General features: G+C 33.2%; 1 protein-coding gene across 6 annotated transcripts in view; it reads right to left on the reverse strand.

Annotated features, from left to right (window-relative positions):
* The window catches only part of UNKL (unk like zinc finger), a 143,186-nt gene that overhangs the window by 19,233 nt on the left and 102,522 nt on the right, over window positions 1-21,431 (reverse strand). For 4 of the 6 annotated variants that reach the window (XM_051969409.1, XM_051969412.1, XM_051969408.1 and 1 more), the window contains 2 exons: window positions 9,010-9,102; window positions 324-554 (listed from right to left, as the gene is read on the reverse strand). In XM_051969409.1, the coding sequence (XP_051825369.1) occupies window positions 324-554; window positions 9,010-9,102 (324 nt within the window). The remainder of the gene's footprint in view (window positions 1-323; window positions 555-9,009; window positions 9,103-21,431) is intronic. The other 2 variants (XM_051969410.1, XM_051969411.1) reach the window with 2 other exon arrangements.

Here is a 21,431-nt window from a genome sequence, read left to right on the forward strand (position 1 = left end):
GACAAGAACACTTGTGACCACACATATAAAAACTACAAAACTTTTTACCCTGTCAACTCCTGACATCAATTTGTAGCAAGATTAATAAGACACCTGGAAATAATTTGCCAGTTGATGAAATAACCTACACTAAGGGAAGCTTAGTGATAACATCAACCTGAATTTTATAGCTCCGGAAAAAAGGTCTTACTAGGATGAGAGAAAATGTGTAATCCATTACACTGAGAACTTTTCTCTAACCCAGATGAGTTTCGTCTTTTGAGTGTCCACTGATCTTCTTCCCTTTTCATTTTACACAAGAAGTTAATCTTTGAATGACTTACCTAAAGAATTATGGGAAGAGGCTGAAGTGCCTAAAACATTATGCTCTGATTTCAAATGCTGAGGCTGCTGTTGGTGAGGAGTCATAGTGGATGGAATAAGAGGCTGAGATAATGATTGAGACAAGGAACTGAGTGGGGAGGTTGAGAGAGATGATGATGAATGCAAAGATGGTGAACGGGGAAGAGAACCTGGAATATTGACAGGAGCTGAACTTCCCAGTAACCTTTGACCTAGGGGAAAGGGAAAAAAAAAAGTTTTATCAGATTGGAGATGTAACATAGATTCAGAGTACCAACACAAGATGTTCATGTGGAAGATAAAACAAGTTTTCGGTGGTTATGATTAAAGATGTACATTCTACTGCAATCACTAATGGCATCCAACCTCTGAGGATGAGGGGAAGAAAAAAAGTCACTGAGTGAAGTAACCAGGATAAATATAGATTCCCTATCAAGTAGTGACAGACCTAAATCCCTAGACCTCAGACTCTCTCAAACAGATCTAGGGAGGCAGCCTCTAGGATCAGGAGTTGTCTTCTAGAAGTCTTTTCTTTATCACTAAATGTATCAGGTTCTAACATCTCCAACTTTGGTATGTGGTAGGCATAAGAAGGTATGTGCTTGAGGTGGACTAATATAATAATAATAATACATATTTTGAAGCATATTTGTCAATACAACACTTCATATACATTTAAGAAATATGCAGTCAGTGCATCAAAAACAACTGAAAAGAAACAAGCCAATCTCCAGAATTAGAATTATTTGCTTCCTTAGATTCTACTTGTAGCACATGCCCTCTTCTTCCCTTTCTTCTCCTCTCCTCTTCTGTATGTTTCTCTGTCTCCCTTAGACTGCCAAAAGGGTTCATGACATAAAAACCTTAATTAAATCCAATTCCTTTATTTTATAGATGAGAAAACTGAGATCTGAAGGATCTAAGTAACTTGCCCAACATTATCCAGGCATTAAGAAGTAGAGCAAAATTTTAATTTCAGGTCCTAAGAATCATTTCCTTCCTAAGAGGAAAAAAAAAAAAAGATTCACCAATTAAATAAATTTATTTCTTTTGTTCTGGAGTAACACACCACATAACTTTATTTAACACTGTCATGCACTCTGGTTAATACAAATCATTCCTTCATACAAAAAAATCTGTTGCTGTTGTTTAATGATTTTCAGCCATGTCTGACTTTTATTACTCCGGGATTTTCTTGGCAAAGACACTGGAGTTCATTTTACACATGAGGAAACTGAGGCAAACAGAGTTAAGTGACTTGCCCAGGGTCACCCAGCTAGTAAGTGTCTGAGGCCATATTTGAACTCAGGCCTTCTTGATTCCAGGCCCAGTGATCTATCCACTGTGCCAATTAGCTGACTAAAAAGAAATCATGAAAAAAGAAGACCTTTCTATATATTCTATGAGGATCAAGTTTTTCTTTCACTTTGGACTTGTGGATCTCATAGAAAGGCCCTAATCTGTTACTCTCTTATATGTTGGAATTCTTGAAAGGAATCTAAGAAATCATTAAGTTCAATCCCTTCATTTTACAAATTTAGAAATTGAGGATCAGAAAGATTAAGTAATCTGCCCAAGGTTATAAAGATAATTAGCATAGAAGGATTCAAACTCAATTCTCTGATTCCACTAAATTCAATGCTATTTCTATCCTTTCCTCCTACTCACAGCATCCTTCCTTGTATTTTACATAAGATGGCAATTCCACTAAGTACCAAATGTCCTTCCACACTGTGAAGGTGTTTTACATCTATCTGATCAGTGCCTATCTCAGGATGGATGTCAAGAGAATGTTATTTCCTTGGTAAAGGCCAAGTGGTACTCCCCCATGCCTAACCCTGATGAGATTATACATATACCGACAGAACTCTCATCAAAAGTATATTAGCCATCAGAATGAAACCTTCTCAATACATGGAACTGAGAATAATAAAATAAGCCACAAAAATAATAAAAATAAGCCACAAAAAGGATGTTTGAGGTCATATAATCTAATCTCTTTGTTCTCTTATTTTGAAGTTAAGAGAGGTTAAGTTGACTTGCTCAAAATCAAATAGGTTAACTGTCATAGAGAAGGCTAGAATTTAGATTCTCTGACTCCACACCTAGGGATTTTGCCAGTGCTATTGCTATTCTTATTCAGACATTCCTAATAACCCTTTATAGGAAGTCTGTTATCCTTCATTCCTGTGATATGATTGATCAACTGCTTTCCAGTGAAACATCTCTGTGATGACATGTTTCATACTATTTTTACACATAATTAATTATTGATGTTACAATCTATTTAACATCTATTTATATTCACCATGCACATATATTTTGCCCTTTAAGTGATCTACAATTTTGGTTAACAGAAATTTTGGTATTCTATCATTTGTAGCCAGAAAACACTGCCAGAAGAATATTTAGAAAGATCACTTTTTGTTTTAGGGAAAAACCTGCAGATCACTGAAAATGCATTGTGATTTTTTTTTTTTTTTTTTTTTTGCTGAGGCAATTGGGACTTGCCCAGGGTCACACAGCTAGGAAGTGTTAAATGTCTGAGGCCAGATTTGAACTCAGGTTATCCTGACTTCAGGGCTGGTGCTCTATCCACTGCACCACCCAGCTGGCCCATGTATTGCAATTTCTTAAATGCAATCCTATCCACTCTTATCCTTTCCATTGAAAAAGCCTAGATCATTATTCTTATGCACTTATCTATCCAAGCTGTATGTACTGATGAACCAGATCTACAGGCTGTCCAACTGCATATTGCAGTCTGGACATTAGGGATTCTTTTTCTGTCTAGTTCTTCCTGAGCAGACAATTAATTGAATTCTTTTCAGTGATTATATTTTATTCAGGAGAACTTGGAGCATTTAATAGAGAATCATTTTGTATTTTGTGATGGCCATTCACCATGATAGTGGTAATCTTTAGTAAGCATACATCATCTGCTTTATGCCTTACTTGATATTTTTTAATAATTAGAGGACAGTCAAAATTATCTGTTATTGCATTAGTCAAGGAATTTTTAATGTTCTTAAGATATGTAGGGGAGGCACAATGTTAACTTAAACTGATATGCTTTTTAGAAGAATTAAGGTCATAGAATAAAATGGAAGAATTGATGTGAGTCATGGTAAACTGGTGGAAAGTATAAACACACATGTAAGAGACCAAAAAAAAAAAAAAAAAAAAAAAAAAGAGCAGATATAATTTGCAGCAAAAGAAAGGACTGTTGTGTCTAAAACAAAGAACTTGTGGCTAAATTTTCCATTAGAAGACACATATATGTTCTATGATAGCCAAGTTAAGAAAACACAGATGTTTGGTGGAATTTTTAAATTTCATGGCTGGAAGTTCATAAACATGGAAAATAATTCTTCTACAATGTGCCCAGCACAAGTATTCATCCAGCCTTTGCCTGAAGAACTCTACTAAGGGAGAGCCCACCATGTCCCAAGGTGAGATCCCAGCTCTGGATAGAATTCATTATTGGGAAATTTTTCCTCACATCCCACCTAAATTTCTCTCTTTTGTTTTTTCCACTCATTATTACTAGTTGTGCTTTCTGGGACCAAAAAGAACAAGTCTAATATCTCTTCCAAGTGATAGTAATTTTTTTTTCAACACTACAATTTGATTTATTGTTTTGTTGGTTAGAGCTAACAAAGTAATAGAGAAAATATTAATAATGCAAGTTAAAATTTAAAGTGTGTAATAAAGGCATACTTTTGAAGAACTAGTTATTTAAAACCATTTACCAGCACACCTTTTTTGAGCAACATAGAACAAGCTAGTCTGAAGTCTACTAACTGAGGCATCATTGAATCCAGTGTAGATGATCAAGAGGGAATGGTCTCCTGGGAGCAAGGGATGGACAGGAGAAAAACTCTTCCCACTAACCATGTGAACTTAGAAATTTGAAAAGGCTGAAAGACAAATGTTAGTCATTATATTCCCATTGTTTTGAGACTTCACTCTATGTTAAGAATATTCAGTTTCTTTAACTGATCATTCCTTACATAGTATGAACTCAGTCTATTTTACCATCCTGGACACTCTTCTGAACATTCTTCAGCTTATCAATTTTACTCCCATAAATATAATGCCCAGATCTGAAAACAATATGAGATATAGTATTGTGAATCAAGCAGTTTCTCAGAAATTGTCTCTCAATACAGACTAAGATTACATTGTTTTTCTTAGCTGTCATAACAATACGCAATAAATTTAATTTAGTAATTTTAAAACTCCTGTTGTCTTTTCTAGAACTTCCTTTTGCTCTCTAGAACTTCCTAAAAAAGAAAAGTCTTCTATTGTAATAAATGAATCCATACATTTGTTATGTCTATATATCCTATCACTTTCTGTCAAGAAGTGGAAGCATAATTTATCACTGGTTTCACAGAATAAATCATAGTTTTAAAATCGTCCAGTTGTAGTCCTTCACAATGTTGTAGTCATTGTATAAATTATTTTCTTGGAGCTGTTTATTTCACTCTGCATAAGTTCATATAATTTTTTACAGATTTTCCAAATCCATCCCTTTCATAATTTCTTATGTTGCATTCATATTTGATTAACATTCAAATATCATAATATGTTTGGCCATTCATTATCCCATTAATATATGCCTCCTTAGTTTCAATTTTTTTTTCTACCAAGAAAAGATGCTTCCATGGCACTCCAACAATGAGATGATTCAAACCAGTTCCAATTGCTCAGCCATCTGGAGACCCATCTACACCCAGAGAGAGGACAGTGGGAACTGAGTATGGTTCACAACATAGCATTTTCACTCTTTTTGTTGTTTGCTTGCATTTTATTTTGCTTTTTTTTTTTTTTTTTTTTTTTTTTGTGCGGCACTTTAATTGTATAAATATGTATGCATATATTGGATTTAACATATATTTCTACCATGTTTAACATATATTGGACTACTTGCCATCTAGGAGAGGAGGGAAAGGGAAGAAATTGGAACACAGGGTTTTGCTAATGTTGAAGAATTGTCCACCCATATGTTTTGAAAAATAAAAAGCTTTAATTAAAAAAAAATTATATATGGGTCCTTTTGTTCTTTGATCTAAGAGAATATGCCTAGTAGTGAAACCTTGGTGACAAAGGGCATGCACAATTTTGTGACTTTTAGGTTACAGATATAAGAGGCATTCCAGAATGAGTGAATCAATTCACAGCTTCATCAACAATGTATCAAGATGTCTGTCTTTCCACACGGTCTCCAAAAATTATCTTTGCATCCCTCTGTACATCAGAACCTCTGACTTGCTTTCATTAGTCTTGTCTTACAATTAACTATTCAGAGCATTTTTTTCTATAGGTTGATACCTTGTCTTTCTTCTTTTGAGAACATTTATATGATTTGATCATTTATCTACTAGAAAATTGGGGGTGAAGGAATTAATCATTTATATGGTGCCCATTCCAAGTACTATGCTAAATATTTTACCAATATTATTTGATTCTAACAACAAGGCTGGAAGTTAAGGGCTACAGTTCTCATTTTGCAATTGAGGGAAATACATGTTAATGACTTCCAAAGGTCACAGAGGTACTAAGTATCTGAGACCACAACGGAATTCAAGCCTTCTTGATTCCAAGTTTAGTACTCTGGTCACTGCACCATCTAACTGCCTCGTTTTTATCCTTATATTCATTAAACACACACACACACACACACACACACACACACACACACAATCAATCAATCAATATTCTGTATATCTTGAATGTCATACCTTTTCGACAGAATTGTGCTATAAAAATTTTCCCTCGTCAATTGTTCCTCTTCTAATTTTAACTGCATTGATTTTACACTATTCATTTATATGAAAACTAATTTGCTAATGTCAGTTAAAGAGTATCATTTATTTAGTATCATATACTTAAGAGTATCATTTTATTTTTTTGAGAGATTCTAGTAGTACTTTATTTTTCCAAATACATGGAAAGATAGTTTTCTTTAATCACTTTTGCAAAACCTTGTGTTCCAAGTTTTAAGAGTATCATTTTAGAAGTGGCAGCTAACATCTTTAATGGAAAAATGATAAAAGAAGCTTTACAGTAAGATCAGAAGATGTCATGACTATCATTTTAAGTAGCTATAGAAGGACTACCCAATGGCAGTAAGACAAGAAAAAAGAATGATGTGACTAAAATTGTGGGAAATGATGTGATGAGGCAAGATAAAAACAAAATTATGGCTTTTGTTAATTGATGATGGCTTACTTAGAGAATCCTAGAAATACAATTAAAAATTAATTGAAATAACTTCATCAAAATATAAGGATATAAGATAAACCCACAAAATCATTAGTTTTTCTATAAAGAAATATGTATTATATTATTATAATATATATTAACAACAAAACTTGGCAGAAAAAGAAATTCCATTCAAGATTATGATATAATACATACAATAATTGGGAGTCCACTTTCCAAAACACAAACAGAAAATATTTTGGTACACCCACAAAACAATCTTTAAAGAAATAAAGACATATTTAAATAACTGTAGAGATCAGCTGTTTATTAATGGATTGGTGCCAATGAAATAAAAAAAAATACTACAGAAAATAATTTACATAGCAAACTAACAAAGTTATTTTAAACAACTATGCAGAATAACAATTCAACTAGAGGAGAAAAAAAGCTAAGAATCTCAACGGAAATAATGTAAAAAGTGGGAAGGATGTCATAGTAACACCAGATCTCAAACTATACTACAAAACAGTCATCATCAGAATAATTTGGTACTAAAAAAAAAATCTAACTTATGTCACTTTTCTGCTCAATAATCTTTAGTGATTCTTTATTGATTCTAAGATGAAATATAAGCTTTTCAACCTAGAATTAAAGTCTCCCATAAGCTGGTTCCAGACAATCTATTTCAATTGAATCCAGATTACTCTCCTTTACAAAATTTATCCAGATTTGGTCTATTTATTGTTTGCCAAACTCAGGATTTGATTTCTACCTTTGTGACTTTATACACTGTCCCTCAAGCCTAGAATATACTCACTTCCTCATCACTAACTGAATTCTTAGCTTTGTTCAAAGATCCACTCAGGTACCATCTCCTATGATAATAAAAGCCTTTATCATTCTTTTTGTTAAAAGTGACTGCTCATTCCTCAAAACTCTCTTGTATTTACTTATCTGGATACATATTTTAATTCTCCAATAATAAGCTCTTTGACAGCATGAGCTATTTTTATGTAGTTTTCTTGGTATCCCCAGCAGCTAATATAGTGTGTCTTATACCAAGTAGGGACTTAATAAATGATTGCCAAATTATATCACCATTAAATTATCTATTCTATTGCTATCAAGTTATTTATGTTAAAATATGAGCTACTCTTTCTTCTAATTCAACTCCAGGAACTCTTTCTCTCCTTACTGTCAATTTTGTTATAAACTACAAACCTTCCTTATCTACTGTCCAGAATTAGAGAGACAACAACATTTTTAAGTGCCAAAATCAGAGAAGAGATTCTATTCTGCAATTATTGAGCAGAACTTAATCCCCAGGTAAATCTATAAACCTGGAGTTGCCATTTTCCTTGGTTCAAGAAGGCTTAGGGAGATAAAAAATTAATTCTTGCAGAATTGCTAGTTTTGTCAGATGCTTCACAAGCTCTGGAAATTGTTGTTGTCCCACAGGCCTGCATATTAGAATTATGCATTAGAATATTGTTACTGGTAGGAAAACAAGGCTCTTTCTGGCTAAAGCTCAGTAACTTTCTTTGGTTTCTTGACTTCTTAATCAAATGAAGCCCCGAGCAGCTTATGACAGGAGATGGGCCAGGGCTTACTTTCTACTATTTCTGTGTGATCCAAAGGGTATACATTTAATTTGTATGGGCTTTAATTTCCCATTATTCCTGTTTGCCTCCATCTTCACCACCATCATCCAATGAAAAAAGGTTGCTGGAAAATTGATACATTCCATGGTGACTCATCATTTTTGATTTTGTTGTTCATTTGTGTCAGTCATGTCCTTGAGATCTTATTTGGAGTTTTTTTTTTTGACAAAGACACTGGAATGGTTTAACATTTCCTTCTCCTGATCACTTTACAGAAGAGGAACCAAAGCAAATGGGGTAAAATGACTTTCCTGGGGTCACACAGCCATTAAGTGACTAAGGCAGGATTTGATCTCAGGTCTTCTTGACTCCAGGCACTGTACTCCACCCCACATTGAGACACCTATCAGCCCAAAGGAATGTACCTTTACTGTTGTAGTTAGTAAAAGCTAGAATTTTGGCCCTTTGTAAGTATGGCTGGACATCATAAGCAACCCCATTCCTTTAATGGAAAGGGTGGTAACAAGTGATTACAGAATTGGGTGAAGAAAATGACAGGCACTTGGTTAGACACATTGCAACAAAGAGGAAAGGCAGAAAGTCTAGAGGAAGCAAGAGTACAGAGGATGCAAAGAAATTAAGAAAAATAAGGAAGGAAAAGAAAAGTGTTAACTAGGGGAAAAAAAAAAAAAAAGGAGCTTCACAGAGGGGGATGAGAAGAATCAAATTTTCCATGCACACTAAATATACATCCCCTGTCAATGCTGGGAGGGGATGGGGGATGATGAGAGCTGCATTCAGAAAGAGATAACATTGAAAACCTATCATATTAGAATATAAGAACAATTCTTACTTGTTAATCCAAGGTCACTGGGTTCTTGATCTTCTAGTTCTTTATCTAGGGATGCAACATTTATATCACTAAAATGTAGATCTAAAGCGGAACCTGTTAAACAAAATATCACATTACCTACAACAAATCTAAGCCATTTATGAAAAGGCTGTGTTTATTCTTCAAAGGATTTATAAAAAGGTTACATTCTAACAATCAAATGTCAAATAAAAATAATCGTGTGTCCCAGATAGAAGTTTGCTTTTAAAATTTTCAAGATGGTGAGAAATCATTAGTCGAAAAATTATGCAATTAGAGAAATATGGAGAAAACCTGAAGAAAAAACTCTATTATTTACTTAATAATTGATTCAAAGGCATCTCCTAAACTGATCTTGAGAAAATCTCAAAACTCAGCTTCTCTAATACTAATTGAGCAACTGATTTTAGGCAGTGTAAAAATGGGGCCATAATTTTTCTTTAGCTTTCAATTCCATTAGAAATTCAGCATTTTCCTCTCCCTAACTTAACAAAGGCAGTGAAACCAAGCACTAATTATAATGGATTCGTCAGTATCTTCATTTCACTGAAAAGATATGATCCACTAACATTTCAAATTTCTCACCATTTGCTGGAATGTTTACCATTTAATATATTCCAAAACTGAACTTCTATTACATGATTTCAATTTAATACATCTTTTCATCACATATACATAAAAGTAGTAGTGTTACTCATGCAAAAAAATGTTGTAAATATTGGTTCTTTGTTAACCATAATTTAAAAATTCCTAAGTGTTTAAAAATGAAATCAAACATTGTTTTATATTAAAAAAAATACAGCTATTTTGTTAAAAACTTCTTGCAAAATGTCTTCTTTGAAACTTTCAATTTCTTCTTACATTCTCAGGGTTACCAACATATTCTGGGCCTACATCAACAAAGTTTAGATTATAGTAAGTAGGCATAGTTAGTTGCCTCTAACTTCTCTCTACTTCAATTCACTCTGCACAGACTAACAGATTATTCATTCTAAAATTCTAAAAGCGGATATTCCTTGTCCTCCAATTTAAAATAGTTCCACCATTGCCTACAACATTAATTTTAGTTATTTATCAGTGAGTATGTCTATGTCCATGTGCTTATATGTGTAGATAAATATATATAAAGACCAGATAGATACCAAATAAAGACAGAGCAGACAGACACTATAAATGAATGAGTCAGTTTCAAAATGGAATATTTAAATATGTTGAATTTCAGGAAGTTGCTGAAGCAAAGGCCACTCATTTAAATATTAGCTTTCTTCCTTACAATGTTGTTTATGGCTATTAGTCATGAAATACTAGTCTCTTAAGAATGAAAAATATCTATCACCCAGAAAGTAAAAGAAAGGTCCATAGTGGGGTTGAATAGGCTGAAACATATTACAAACAAATAGAGGAGTACTCCTCTACACAGCAGAGTCTCTGTAAAAGACATCAAGATGCAGGAGTAAACAAGTAGATCAGCTGGCCATAACAAAGTGAAGGTTAAGTTCTGGATGGACATGTGCTCTCAATGATGTTAAAAGAAAGGAGTAAACTCGCAGAACATTGAGTAGATTCTTCCTATAGTAAAATCATGAGAAGACATGGGCAAAAAGGCAAAAGATAGGCAAGCATGAATGAATTACTACAATTCCCCCACTGAAGGGAATATTCACAATGTTAAAATCATGGATCCATTTAAACATTTGAGTATAATTGATATTAATGGAAATAAAAATCACTACTTAAAATTACGGAAATTCTAATATTTACAAACCTTTGAGAAAGGCAGTATAAATACTCTCCTTTGAAGATATGAAACAAAAACAAAAGCTGAAGGAAGTTAAGTGAACTAATCAAGGTTACAGATTATCAGGTAACCTAAATCCAAGTCCTCTGCTCTCTCCATTACACAACAGTGCTGCCAAGTACACTAGATATTGAAGTGAAAGAAGCCAAATATGATTTTTTAATACTAATGAAAACAGTTTATTAGAAAAAATACTAGCAAGCCTACTTCATTTTGTAGTTATAGTCCTCCCTTCAGTTTCATCTACAAATACTCTCAAAATGGTCTGTTTTAATTAACTCATATGAAGCTCTCTATCAACATGGTCTTTCCTCCTCATCTAATTTTTTTTTAACTGTCAAATATCTCCTAAGGAGCAGAGTGGGTTGATCATTTAGACAAACTAGATTACCAACTCTGACCAAATCTATTTCAACTAGACTCTGTCACATACTTTTTTGCCATACACTTTGCTAATTTTTTTTTCAATGATTAAGTTTTTATTCTCTAGTTTTCCTTGATGATTTCTTGAAAGATGTTGTCCAGACTCTTTTTTCTATTTTTTCCATCGTGGTTTTCAGATATGCCAATAATTCTTAGATTGTCTCTTCTGGATCTATTTTTCCAGCTCAGCTATTTTTCCAATGAGGTATTTTACTTTTTCTTCTATTTCTTTTTTCATTTTTTTTGATCATTTGACTGATTCTTGATAGTTCATTGAGCCATTTACTTCTAATTGTCCAATTCTAATTTTTTAGTGAATTGTTTTCTTCAGTTAGCTTTTTTTTTTTTAACTTCCTTTTGCATTTGGTCAATTGTACTTTTAAAGGAGTTGTTTTGCTCAATGGATTTTTAAAAATTTTACCAATTATGTTTTTTAAGGAGTTGTTTTCTTTTTTCATTTTGCCAAACTTATTTTTTAAGGAATTGTTTTCAATTTCTGTGTTTCCTTTTCCAAACTGTTGGCTTCTCCTCCACAAACTTTTATAACTCTCTTGCACAGCTCTCATTTTTTTTCCCAAATTGTTTTTTCTCCCTGATTATACATGTATATTAATTTTTTAAGTACACATTTCTTTATGAATCAAATTGGAAGAGAAAAACAGAACAAAAGGGAAAAAAGCAAGAGAGAAAAAAATAAAAATGAACATAGCATGTGATTTATATTCAATCTCAAAGTTCTCTTTCTGGATGCCAATAGCATTTTCTATCCAAAGTTTATTGGTTGCCTTTGATCATTGAACTGCTGAGAAAAACCAAGTCTTTCATAGCTGATAATTGTATAATCTTGCTGTTACTATAGCACCCATTTCTTTCTTCCATTTTTTCTTCTCTCTCTCTTTTAAGATACTTTTTTTAATATCTCGTCCAAAAGAGCCTTTAGAGCTAGAGACAAGTTCATACCCCACCTCCAAGGCTTCACCTGAAGATCTTTTGTCCTTTTCTGGGTTTGTGTTCTGACCTCATCTCTGTAGTAGCTTTCTATGTGTGATCAGAGATGTTTTTGCTTTTTTTCTCATTTTAAAAAATTGAAGTCTGCTCCTAAGGCACAGAAAAGATTGTCCCAAGCTTTCTCTGCAAGGGAACAGTGCTTTTCAATGACTGTGCTGGGGCCAGTAGTGCTACAGCCTTCCTCAATGCACTGGATATACATGGTCAAGTTCTATCTATGCTGCTAGGTTTTGGAGGCTCACAATTTGCCTTCTGTAGTTGTATTGGAGATCTCATAGCTGGTTTGCTGATCTACTGGTCTTGTGAACCAAGACAGAGTGTCAACATTGCTGCATTTTGACTAAAAGCCTCCCATTACATTTTCTGCATTGGGTCCCTCCACATCACCCCTATGCTGGGCTGTGTTCTCCCCTGACAATTGAAACAGATCTTTCCTGAAGTCCTTCCAAGAGATCTTAAGATGGAAAATTATTACACTCTGAATGTTTGTGGGTTCCATCACTCCAAAATCCATTCAGAGTCCTCATCTAATGTTGATTCTAAGGGAATCTGGGAAGAGCTCAGGCAATATCCCGTCTGCTCTCTGCTATCTTGGCTTTTCCTCCTTTTATTTTATTTTTGACAGATCAGTAGCTTACATTTATTTTGTATCTTTGCTAGCATGATTCAATTCAATAACAAAATAGCTCACATTTATATAGTTTTATGTGCCCGGGACTGTGCCAAGCCTTTTACAATTATATATATATATATATAAATATATATATATATATGTATGTATGTATGTATTAGTTTTCAATATTTATTTTTATAAAATTTTGATTTCCTTTTTTTCTCTCTCCCATCCCTTTCTCCTTCCTTTTCCCAAAACAGTAATCAATCTGATACGGTAATCTTTTACATGCACTTCAGCAACATTTTACAAATGAGCTTGAATAGAATGTAGAGCCCAAGACAAGGGTTATATTGAATTTTAATTTCAAAAATCAGTACTTAAACATTTTTAAATATGCTGAGATTTTTATAAGTTTGTTGTATTTAAACTTCTGAAATTATTAAGATTTAAAACTGTACTAAGACTTTTGGGACACACTATAGTCAATATTTCCCTTGAGGGATTAAGTGTTTTATGACTGAGGCAATTATTGAGCCCTACTGCCCTCTTCACTACTGGGATTATTTTCATCAATAATATTTCTCTAAAATTTAGTAATCATAAATGTCTATTTTTGTTCATTTCCACTTTCTCAGTCTACAGTTTATTTAAACAAAGTTGGAGCTCTTGCAATCAATCTCACACAATCAATCTCACACAATGTCCTCCCATTTTTCTTCTAATTTGGAATTAAATTTCTCTTCCAGTCTAATCAGCTGAATTAACAAATCCAGAATTAATATTAACTAATATTAATACATGACCAGTTCTGAAACTGACTGGGTCAATAACCCAATCAGGCACATTTTCAGCATATTTAGTCATGACAAACTTTATTTTTTAAAAAATTATGTAATTTGGTTCCTGTCATATTCAGTGCCTTCAACTTCTTCTCCAAGAAAGCATTCTTGATATATAAAATGTAGTTTTTGAATAATCAAAAATAGTGGGATTTTTCAATCCCACAACAAATTTTCCAACATAACTTTTCCTATATTCTCCCATGCCCATCTGGTAGTGAAATAATTTAAATATCAAGAGGGTGGAATCTTATCTAGTTCCACACAGACTTTCCCTGCTAATGAATGTTAGGATTTAAGCTACAATGACCTTAATGATGGTCTGTTTGCTTTTGCTTATTACAAACACTACAAAGAGAGACAACTAAATTCCCTATGAAATACTTTTGTTAATTTTGGGCATACAACAAACCCTTCCTTAATTTGCCTCTCTGAAAGGAACCCTTTTTTTTTTTTTAAGCTTACAACTGCTTTATGCCTTCTGGTTTCATTTACAGTAAGAATGTCAAGACAAACATGGCCAATTCTTTCAAGGAAATATGTAGTGACTGAAATTTGGACAAAAATCATGTTATTATAATCAATGTACAAATCTCTTCAACCAGTAAACTTAGTACCTTTGAGAATTCATGGGACAGCTAGATGGCACAGTGGATGGAGCACTGGCCCTGGAATCAGGGATTCAAATTTGGCCTGAGACACTTAATACTATGTGACCCTGGACAAATAACTTGTCCCCAAATGCCTCACAAGAGGGAGAAAAAAAAAGAAAATTCATACTTGAAGCTCATCAAACTAAATATGAGAATGTGAGAAATTTTACTTTTCCATACATGAGAACTTTTTTGACATATAATTCAATTCACATTGGAGAGAAATCTCAATAAAGAAATTAAAAAAATTTTTTTTCTCAATAGTATTTTATTTTTCCAAAACATGTAAACATGGTTTTCAACACTCAGTTTATATAAGATTTTTGTGAGGAAAGAAATTTTGAAAATGTAATCATCTTTGAACTGACCATATGATTTAATCAGTATCATAACATCTATACTGAAACATATATATGCTATGATTGTAAAGTATTTTGTAAAGCTTTCTGACAAAGCTTATAATTTCCTCAAAATAATTCTAGCCAATGGATCCAGATGGCTCTAAAGGGGAAAGTGAGGCAGGTGACCTTGCACACAGCCCTTTCCTCACTGAAATTCAATTCACTTGTATGTCAGAACATCACCTCCCTGATGTCATGGTCCTCTTCCAGAACAAAGAACAAACAACAAAAACAATTAACTCAATATCAAGTCACTTATCTTGGAGAATTAAATGAAAGTAATATATGAGGGAAAGCTTTCAATAGAAGGTTATCCGTAGTTTTCCATCACAGAATCTACATAATAAATGAAAACTCTATAAATGCAATGATTGTAGGGAAGATCTCTGACTAGAACAAAAACCTTAACACTGAAGAGCAGAGAATTCAGAGTTAAGAAACTTTCACACAATTACTGAATTTCAGAATTAGAAAGGACCTCAGTAATCATCTAGGCTAGGGCTTTTTAAACTTTTTCCACTGAGGATCCTTTTTCATTCTAGAAATTTTTATGTCATCACAAGCATTTGGCATGTAAAACAGGCATACAAATCAAACATTTACAGATAATAAGTCATAATTTCATGGCCCACATATTCAATTATAAGATTCCACATTTTAAGAACTAAGGATCTTGCCTGATGGACAAATCAAAAAGCAACCTTTAACATGACCCTGAAGCAGTAATGCATCCTATGCTTAAAAGCTTCCAAAGAGAGAGAACTTTTCTTGAGACAGCCTATTCCACTTGTGGATAGCTCCAATTGTGAAGAAGATTTTTCCTGACTTAAAGCCTACATATGTCTCTTTTTAACTAGCCTACATATGTCTCTTTTTAACTAGCATCCAATGACCCCAAAATACAGAACTAGGCACAAAAAAGATCAAATTTAATCCCTCTTCCATTTGACAACCATTCAAATATCTGAAGATAGATATCACTTTCCTAGTCTAAATAGAGACAAAACCTCATATACCATAGATAGAAGACCCTTTGCCATCCAAGCTGCCTTCCTCTAGGCGTGTAAAACTAAGTTATTTTCAAAGTTGCTGAAGACAATATTAGTTTCTTTTTTGGATACCATACCATATAGATGTACATTAAGTTTGAAATATGCTAAAACTTTCTTATTTAGTAGAGGGTATACTCTATGAGAGAAATAAAAACCAAAAGAATTCAGATCTTACTTTACTTTTACAATGAGCAAATTAACAAAAAATGACATGAGATGAAAATAGTTTGTTAGAAAAAACAGAGTTAGAAGCACTAAAACATTGTTAGTGAAACTGCTAAACTCTGCCAGCCATCTTAAAAAACAAGTGTAAACTATGTGAAGAAAGTGTCTATAACCTTTTACCTAGATATTCAATTGCTTGGTATAAATCCCAAAACACCATATATATGAAAATATTTATAGTAATGCTTTTAATAGTGGCCAAAACCTAGAAGTAGATGCTTAATGGCTAGAGAATGGCTAAAAATAGTGATACATGAATGTAATGGATTCCTATACTGGAAGAAATAATGAATAAGAATAGAGACAAATAAGGAAAAAAATCTATATAAAATCATGACAAATGAAGTAGAACTATGAAAAAAACAATATAAACTAGGATGATATAAAGTAGGAAAAAATTAAAAATCAAAATTGAATGCTGTGTAATTACAATGATTATGCCTAGTTTGAAAGCAGAGACAGAGGGGCAGCTAGGTGGCACAGTTGAGCGCCAGTCCTGGAGTCAGTAGGGTTTGAGTTGAAATCTAAGTTCATTTAGATACTTACTAGCTGTGTAACTCTGGATAACTCACTTAACCGCGACAGAAAGAAAAAAGGGAAGGAGGGAATAAAGGAAGCACAATGGCTGAAACACAGTTGTTTTTTGATAAATGATTGCTGAATAAATGAACAATAAGCATACTAAAATTAAATAGTTTTTAAACAGTGTAAAAATTGTTATTCAATGTTCCTATGTCCTTTTTCTGCCACTCTGTCACCATCAATGCAGAAGAAGCAAGATAGAACAAAGGGCCCTTTTATTTCAAGGGCCATTCATTAGTCAAAAATTATTGATAGTCAATATTCTGATGATTTTCTTCATACTTAGGTAGGCTGCCTCTTGGATAGTATCAACATTCTGTTAGGTAGGCTATATTCAGAAGTCTTTCCATCTTTCCAATATCAGCCAGAGGTTGTGTTTGCCTTTGAAAACCCAGGGTCACTTCCATGACAAGATGGACCATTACATCATGATTTGTAAAAAGGAATAAAAATAAAGGACAGTAAGTGACTGCTAAGGTCAGAAGGGTACTATAGAGAATAAAATAATAAAAAACTAAACATTCTATCCAAGTGATACCTTAAAAATATTCAACATAAGTTAATCAATACTTGCTTATAAAAGAGAGAACTGTATTTAGTATTTGCAAAAGAGAATATTTTTTTCTTTTTTAATAACTTTTTATTGACAGAACCCATGCCAGGGTGATTTTTTACAACATTATCCCTTGTACTCATTTTGGTTCTGATTTTTTCCCTTCTTCCTTCCCTCCACCCCCTCCCCCAGATGGCAAGCAGTCCTATACATGTTAAATATGTCACAGTATAAACTAGATACAATATATGTGTGCAGAACCGAACAGTTCTCTTGTTGCACAGGGAGAATTGGATTCAGAAGGCAGAAATAGCCCGGGAAGAAAAACAAAAATGCAAACAGTTTACATTCATTTCCCAATGTGCTTTCTTTGGGTGTAGCTGCTCCTGTCCATCTCTGATCAATTGAAACTGAGTTAGATCTTAAAGAGAATACTTTTAAAATAGTCCATTAGAACACAGTATTATTATCTCTTACAATCATTAAAAGAAGAATTTCATTAGACTGACTGACAAGAAGCATATGATCACTCTTACTCTCATTCCCTTGCTCTCATTCTGTTTTATCCCTCTATATGCAGATAAATTAATACAAATTAATAGAGGGAGGGTAGGGGAAAAAGAAGGGAGGAGAGAAGGAAAAAGATAACAGAAAAAACAATGAGGAAAGAGAGAAAAAGAATTTATCTATAATTTTTTTATCATCTCACCAAAAGTTCCCTGAAGAAGAAGAGGCTATTTAATCTTTGTATTTATCCATAGTGCCTGTTACAGTATGCTGTACATAGCACATACTTTCACTTTCCCTCTAATATCAATCTTTCCCCCTTCCCTGAGACAACAGAGGTTAAATGACTTGCCCAGGGTCACACAGCAAGTGTTAAATGTCTAAGGACAAATTCGAACTCGGGTCCTCCTGACTTCAGGGCTGGTCCTCTATCCATTGCACCATATAGCTACCCCTCTAATATCAATCTTAAAAGAGTTCTAGCAAGTTTTCTTTCATATTATTTCCCACATGTTCCTTTCTGTCCATTTCTACTGTTATCATTCTTGTTCAGGTTCTCATCACTTTGTAAATGGATTAATAATACAATAGCTTCCAAGAATGTCATTCTATACCAGCCTCTTCCCTCTCCAATCCATCCTGCATGTTAACACCAGGCAAATCTTCCTTAAACACAGTTTACTTCATCACTCTCCTACTTAAGAAACTATAATAAAACTTTCAGTCCTTAGAACAGTAAGTCTTACATTTTTTTGCCTTTGCTTAATGATCTCCAAAAATTAGTTTCTCTTTGGTTTTTATTTTCTGCTCAATGGTCTGCAGAGGACCGTATTCTCTAACTTCCACCATTTCTTCAAAAGTAAGCTCAAGTTCCATTTCTTTCAGAATTCTTCTTTATTTCAATAGTTAATTGGCTGAATTCCAAGAATGCAGGACACATTGCTATTTTTGTCTCGTTTTTCAGGTATCCTAGCATACATTGTGCTCTTTTACAACTATTTATTTACATGCTTTTCAAAAACTGTATTAAAATGATGAGTCATATACAGTTCATCTTTTCAGGACACAGTATAAAAATTTTTCAATTTTCTAAGAATAGTATTTTTCAAACTTATTTTTTGATAATTCTAGATTATAATATATTTTTCAACTTCCTGGTTTCCACTGACTCTAATAAATTTCTTTGAAGGTATAGGTTTTGTTTTTGTTCCTTTTTTGGGAGAAGAGAACTCTGATATTTGGTGATTCAATAATTTGAAGAATGTTTAGATATTTTCAGGTTATTTTAATAGATGTGGGAAAATTAGATTCTGTTCTACTTGAATGGTTAAATTTCTAATTGAATGGTTAAATCTAAACTGGATAATAAAGGTAAGCTAGTATTAACTGTGACTATGTTGTTCTGACTTTTGCTTAAATAATTCACACTTAAATACTTCTATTGTTCAACATGCTATCAAAAGTGTCAAATTATCATTTCCACCTTTTTCATCCACAGCTTTAAAAAAACTTGCATATTTAACTTCATACCAAAAGACAAGCTAGATTCAAGTAGCAATGAAATACAGTAATCAAGATTAAAGCGAGGCTCACCATTTCATAGGGCTATTCATTGGAAGATGGAAAATTAAAAGGTTACCAATGTAATTGCCATATGATCAGCTTAAAACAGGAAAAGGACATAGAAATCATAAAGTGGATAGAACAATGCCTTCAGAGAAAAAGTAAAAGACTAATAATGTGTATATAACATAGTTATTGAAGTCTGGCAGGCAGGTACCAGAAAATGCTGGCTGATTAAACATTTCAAGAGCACAAGGAAACCATATAGGAACCAGGTCAACACCTTACCTACTCATCTGAGGCAGGGTCATAGTGGCCAGTCAAGAATAATAGATGACAATAAAAAAAGAAATTTAAGACCTTCATCTGGGTTTTTAGCTATGATTAAATCACATAGCACACTAGCTTCTGAAATAGAGGCATACAAATTTGTATTTTCTGATGTATAAACACATGCTATCTGTGCAACTTCCCAAGGTAAGACATTTATTTTGCATTGTACAGCCTCCAATTTGGATTGCTTATTGGTTCAATTTCTATTTAGACTTTATTGTAATGGTGAATCTCATTTGATGGTCAGTCTTTGTGTCAAGCTTAATGAGGAATTAATGAAAACTCTGGAATTATAAAAGGCACTGGAACAGAAAGAGGCATATATGTTCTCTCTCCCCCAAATTACTTTCTGTTCATATTTTAAATTTACATTTCTTTGTATATGTTTTTTCCCTACCAATAAAATATGAGTTCCTTGAGGGCAGAGCCTGTTTCCATTTTGGTTTGTATATCCCTAGTGTCTCAAATACTTCCTAGTACACCAAAGACAATTAATACATTCCTATTGAAATGAACTGAATTTTTATTAGTCTTCGTTTTTTTTCTAATGGATAGAACCCAAATTGTCTCAAATATTTTATTAAATAAACTTATTAAACTGCAGGGCTATTCAATTTTAAAAACACAATCTTCCAGAACAGATGAAACTATACATAAAAGAAAATCTTAAGGATCAAAATGACATCAAAACTATAAAAATTTTGAAAAACAATCAGGAAACCCTTTTCAACATTAATGAAAAGCAGCCAGGAAGTGCTGAGTAATACAGCTGGCACACACTGTTACCTGGAAGTGTGTGGCTAGCTCTCCAAACAATCCTAAATTTCAGTGGAATCCATGGGGGACCATGGGACACTCTGGAGGACACAGACTCAACAAAAACAGGTGAAGCTGACAATATCTGAAAGCATAAAAGATTGCTGCGGAGAAGGAGGTATTTTATGAAAAAGAACATAAATGTTTGTAATCTTTCTTTCTTTAGATAACTAAGCTTCTAAATGAAAATGAAGTTGCAATTTATCAAGTTGTATTCCAAGTACTTCATATCTCAGTCAGCCTCATGGAGACCTTTCACATCATTATATAACATGAACACAAACTTCAAGCCTAAATGCTAAACACATTTCATTCAAATTTGTTTAAATTGTACAACAGTTTATAGCCACCAGAAATTGACACTTTCATTTTATTTTTAAAAGAATAATTTATGAATCAACACCAAAGGAAGAAGAGCTCCAATTTCCAAAATATCTCAGAGAGAGGAAGAAGCATTTACTTACTTAAAATATATCAACTATAAGATATTTAATTTTAGTCTATAAAGCCAAACTATGCATATTAGTGATCAACCTGGATCTGTGCTATACTCTGTTTCCAAACCCTATATATAAGTAAATACAGTGTTCTAGTCCTCCCAGAGATATACAAGCCCTAAAAAGTATACATATAGTTCTTTATCTCTACTGCACTAATATGCCCAAGCTAAATACTGCTCCAAACAACTCTTAACAACATAATTCTGACAAAGCAAAGAGTAAGACCTTTGTCAATTAATGTAAATGCTGTTATGGCAGCAGAAAAGAATGAAATCTTATGGTTACCTTATCTAAATTAATTCTATTCATGGAAACCACAGAAATTAGGCAACTTTATAATAAGGACATATTAATAGTTTAATTTTAAAATAAGTGACCTTATGAAGTTCGACTTTTTGTCTCTAAATAAAACTGAAAAAGGCTTCATACTGACTCAAAGGTATTTAAACATTGCTCTGTTACTCTGATACTTAAAATGTTATCTTCAGACCTACTACCTTATTAAATTAATATTGAGATGTACAACTTAAGCACA

This window comes from Antechinus flavipes, chromosome 1 (assembly GCF_016432865.1).
Source record: "Antechinus flavipes isolate AdamAnt ecotype Samford, QLD, Australia chromosome 1, AdamAnt_v2, whole genome shotgun sequence".
NCBI classification, from domain to species: domain Eukaryota; kingdom Metazoa; phylum Chordata; class Mammalia; order Dasyuromorphia; family Dasyuridae; genus Antechinus; species Antechinus flavipes.